General features: G+C 35.9%; 1 protein-coding gene across 5 annotated transcripts in view; it reads left to right on the forward strand.

Moving 5' to 3' along the window:
• LOC109220051 (O-acyltransferase WSD1-like) overlaps positions 1-2,658 on the forward strand; it is a 5,338-nt gene extending 2,680 nt beyond the window's left edge. Inside the window, exons 4-7 of one of the 5 annotated variants that reach the window (XM_019384510.1) lie at positions 163-251; positions 428-482; positions 2,095-2,232; positions 2,408-2,658. In XM_019384510.1, coding sequence (XP_019240055.1) covers positions 163-251; positions 428-482; positions 2,095-2,232; positions 2,408-2,511 — 386 coding nt within the window. In that variant the 3' untranslated portion in view covers positions 2,512-2,658. Of the gene's footprint in view, positions 1-162; positions 252-427; positions 638-2,094; positions 2,233-2,358 lie in introns of all 5 variants that reach the window. The other 4 variants (XM_019384509.1, XM_019384512.1, XM_019384508.1 and 1 more) reach the window with 4 other exon arrangements.
• Positions 2,659-4,649: the final 1,991 nt, after the last annotated feature.

A 4,649-nucleotide genomic window follows, 5' to 3' on the forward strand; every position in this document is an offset into this window, starting at 1 on the left:
GTGGGGGGGTGGGGGGAGGGGGAGGTACAAAAGTCATATATTTGTTTTTCTGGGTAAAATAGTCATATATTTGTGGTTGTGTGTAACAATGACGTAAAGTTTGCTTTAAACCATGCTGGCTAAACTTTTTATTGTGTTTATTCTTAACATGACCATATCAAGAAATTGAAGGGAAGAGGAACTTTTCACCACAAAAAATGAGATGCAGAGCCAGTGTTGTAATGAATCTGAGACCTGTTTTAGGAGTCCAAGTGAGTATTTCTTCATCTACCGCGTGTAAAATCCAAAATCATCCAAGGTTACTTATAGCTAGTATTCACAAAATACTGATCCAGAAATATTTTGCTTAAAGATTGATAACTGTGTTACTACTATGGCAAATATATGTGCCTAATTATCAATTGATTTCACATGATTGTTACGGCAGGCTGTAGCTGAAATGATTGAGAAGAATGCTGTAGTGATACAAGGAAATTGTTTTGGTATTGTAATAATTCCCTTATCTATATCCCAATTAGATAATCCTCTCGACTATGTTCGCAAAGCTAACACAACAATGGATCGAAAGAAGCATTCTCTTGAGTCTCGATGCACCTTTTATCTCTCAGAACTCTTAATCAAGTTATTTGGATTTAAGGTAGTACTCCATTCTCTCTTTACATCTTTAAAAAAATTATAGAAAAATGACACGGTATATCCGTTCTCAAAATAATAGCCGGAAAATATATATTTTTTGTATATATATACATTCTATATATTATACAAATTTTATATAGTTTTTCGGCTACCAAATGTAAATAGTTTCTGGCGCGAGTTAAAAGTGAACAAATCCTAAAATTATCAAGCAAAATAGAGATGTTTTTTTAATCGAAAAAGGGTCTGATCTGTCCCTCTACTATGATAAATTGTTTAAAGTTGTCCCCGTTATGCTATTGAACCATAAAACTCCCTGCCGTCTTACTATTTGAACACATATACCCCTTCTTTGACGGACTGGACACTTGGCACGTATCCAAGGCTCTTGGTATATCTAGTCTAAAATTAAACTCGACCCGTCCCATTACCCAAGACCCAGAACCCATGACCTAACCCTCTTCTTCTTCCACCTTATCCCCCTCCATCCCTTTCTTCTTCCACGACCACCTCCCCCTACACTCGCCGTCACTGCCAAATAAGATTGGAAGTATAGTGGAGATCTGAGACGCCCCATATGGTGCTACTCAGTTGGATCTTGAAATGCCGAAGAAGAGATTGATGCAATTCTGAGGCAATTTTATTGTCATTTTCACAAATAGAAAGTCTAAAATTTAAGGAACATGCTTACATCTTATGGGAATTTATGAATTAAGTTGCAATCTTTCATAGGACCTAGACTGAGTTTAGAAAAAACAGTTGCTAATTTTGAAGATCAATGACCGAATGACACTGTTGTGTTAAAATTTTTTTGCTTGTGGTGACCAGAAATTGGCAACATTTAACATCATCTTCAAAATGGTGATGAAAATATTTTTGGTGATATATGTAAGAGTGAGTTGCAAAGGGGTTTGTTAATAATGGTAAAACAGAGAGGATAGAAATGTGTTCAAGTTAATTTCCTAATGTTGTATATTTCTCCAGATCTGTGTATAAATATGTGTGTAGGTATAGAGAAAGTGCGAGGTGACAAATCTGAAGGTTCTCCATCGTTTTCGGCGAGTCCGCCGATGGAAATTTCGGCCATGATTATAACATTGAGAAGGAAAAGAGGAGAGAGAGAGAGATTAGAGAAGCAATGGGGGTGGACTTCGGGTCGAGCAATGGTTTTTTTTGAAGTGAATCAGGTTAAAAGAAATGAGGTGGGTCGATTTAATATGTGGCCAGATGTAAAAAGGACACGGATGGGTGCCACGTGTCCAGTGCGTCAAAGAAGGGGTATATTTGTTCGAATAGTAAGACGGCTGGGAGTTTTATGGTACAATAGTATAATGGGGGACAATTTTAAAAGATTTATCATAATAGAGGAATATATCAGACCCTTTTCCATTTTTTAATTGTCTTTGAAACTTGTAATCTAGACCTTACTAATTTTTTGCTTAATTATTGCTTTGCACGTAGGGTGCGGCCGCTCTTGCTCCAAGAGCTCTATCTCATACAACACTATTCTTTTCAAACGTAGTCGGTCCGCTAGAAGAAGTTTCTTTGTCAGGCCACCCATTGGCATTCATTGCTCCAACATGTTATGGACAATCCACTGTAAGTTTCTTCAATTAATCAAGCAACTGTTCTTCAATCACAAACTAGTTGAGATCAGTTATATAATTGAAAAACAAAACTACTCAAGTCAACATTCGCTAAATTCAAATGCATATTATATTATAGGGGATAATGGTTCATGGGTGTAGTTATGCCAAGAAGTTAACATTTGCAGTAGCAGTTGATGAAGGAATAATTCCAGATCCGAATCAACTTGGAGATGATTTTGTCGAGTCATTCAGGCTTATCAAAGAGGCTGCCCTCAAAATTCAGAGCTAAAGTTGACTAGACAATTAATTATTGAGATTTGGTCCTTATTTGATGATTCATGCATTTATCATATGTACCACTTACAACTTGTTTGGATGGTTGTTACATGTCATTTTATAATGCATCATATTGTATTGTATTGTATTGTTTGATGAATACAATATTTGGATAAATTGTATCATTTGCCGTTGTTTAATGATGTCACGCACCAACAATATAAAGAATAAACTTGTAACATTATTAAGAAAAAATAGGACACATGGTAGAATTAATATATAAAAAAGTAGAATAAAGGAGAAAATATAATTATTTAATAATAAGCGAAAGAAAGATGAGAGGAAAAATCAAGGTAACGCCGCTACCACACCAAATCCGTCGTTACATAAAGTGGCACTTTTCGTTGTTATATAACGACATATTTAACAATACGATACAATAAAATTAAACTAACAATCAAAATAAATATTGTATTTAAAGTAATAATATGATACAATACAATAGGTAACAACCATCCAAACAAGTCGTTGTTGCTCATGATAATGATATATTTGGTTAATATTGTTGCGAGGTTGATAAGCATTGTATTTTGTACCAATATTATTGTCAATAAGATTCTCCTAATATAAGATATAGAAAAATGTTATATTTGGTTATTGTTGTGACGTTGATAAGCATTTTACCTGTGTACCAATATTATTGTAAATAAGATTCTTCCTAATATAAGATATAAAAAATAAGAATTGTAACATTTGAGCTATAAAACTAGAAGAGCAACCTAATGATATGTTCTTTTGTCAAACATTTTTTATTCATAGATGTTACGATCCCAAATTTCCTCTATAGGAAGTCATGACGACACCTAGTCTCTAAGGCTAGGTAAGCCTAACAATATGCGGAAACATCAAATAAAAACTTAGAATTTCAAAACATCAATAATTTCATCAATAGACTATCAGCTCAATACGTACAATTTCCCAATACCTGGTGAGATAATGTAACTGTCACGATCCGGATTTCCCACCCTCGGGAGTCGTAATTGCGCCTACTCGTAGAAGCTAGGCAAGCCACGAAATTTAGAAATCTTTAACCTTTTTATTTTTAACACTTTTAACTACTTGTAACAACAGGTGATCAACATTTAAACAGTAGTGGAAGATGAAATTAAGCGGAGGACTTAGATAAATATAATACCAAAATCGATACGAATAGCCAACATATGTCTCTACCCAGAAATCGGTGTCACAACATTCACGGACCGTCTATGATTACTACATACAAATGTCTGAAAGAAAGAAACTCAGTCTGTCTCGGATACAAGTGATAACAGATCATAATAGAAGATAGAAGAGACGCTGGGCCTGCGGACTACCTTGGGATCTCTATGGACTGAAGGATGGCTCCCAAGCTACTAATGCTGTCCCAATACTGCTCCGGTATCTGCACAGAGTGCAGAGTGTAGCGTTAGCACAACCGACCCCATGTGCTGGTAAGTGCCTGGCCTAACCCCGTGTGATGACCCAAAAAGAGTCATCACTTGTGTTGCAATGAAATTCTACATTTCGAGGCCTTAAAAACCTCCCTTAGCACTACCTTGATTTGCGTGCGCAGTCCGGGCACGTAGCCGGAAAGCTTAGATGTGAAAATCTGTGAAAAAAATGATAAGTTTTGATTATAAAATGAATAAATTTGACTTCGGTCAACGTTTTGGGTAAACGGACCCGGACCCGTGATTTGACGGTCCCGGAGGGTCCGTAGGAAAATATGAGACTTGGGCGTATGCCAGGAATTGAATTCCGAGGTCCTAATCCCGAGAAATGAATTTTTGAAAGAAATAATTTTCTGAAATTTGTTTAAGGAAATTTGAAATGAAATTTGATTAGGGTATGTTAGTATCGGGCCCGTATTTTGGTTCCGACACCCGGTACAGGTCTTATATATGATTTAAGATGTTTCTGTGAAATTTGGTGAAAAACGGACGTCGTTTGACGTGATTCAGACCTAAATTGCTAAAGTTGATGTTTTATGAAGTTTGAGAAAAATCCTTTGATTTTGAGGTGTAATTCGTCGTTATTGAGGTTATTTTGGCGATTTGATCGCACGGATAAGTTCGTATGGTGTTGTTGAGTTAGTACGTGTGTTTGGTTTGG

The sequence above is a fragment of the Nicotiana attenuata genome, unplaced genomic scaffold (assembly GCF_001879085.1).
Source record: "Nicotiana attenuata strain UT unplaced genomic scaffold, NIATTr2, whole genome shotgun sequence".
In the NCBI taxonomy this organism is placed as follows: domain Eukaryota; kingdom Viridiplantae; phylum Streptophyta; class Magnoliopsida; order Solanales; family Solanaceae; genus Nicotiana; species Nicotiana attenuata.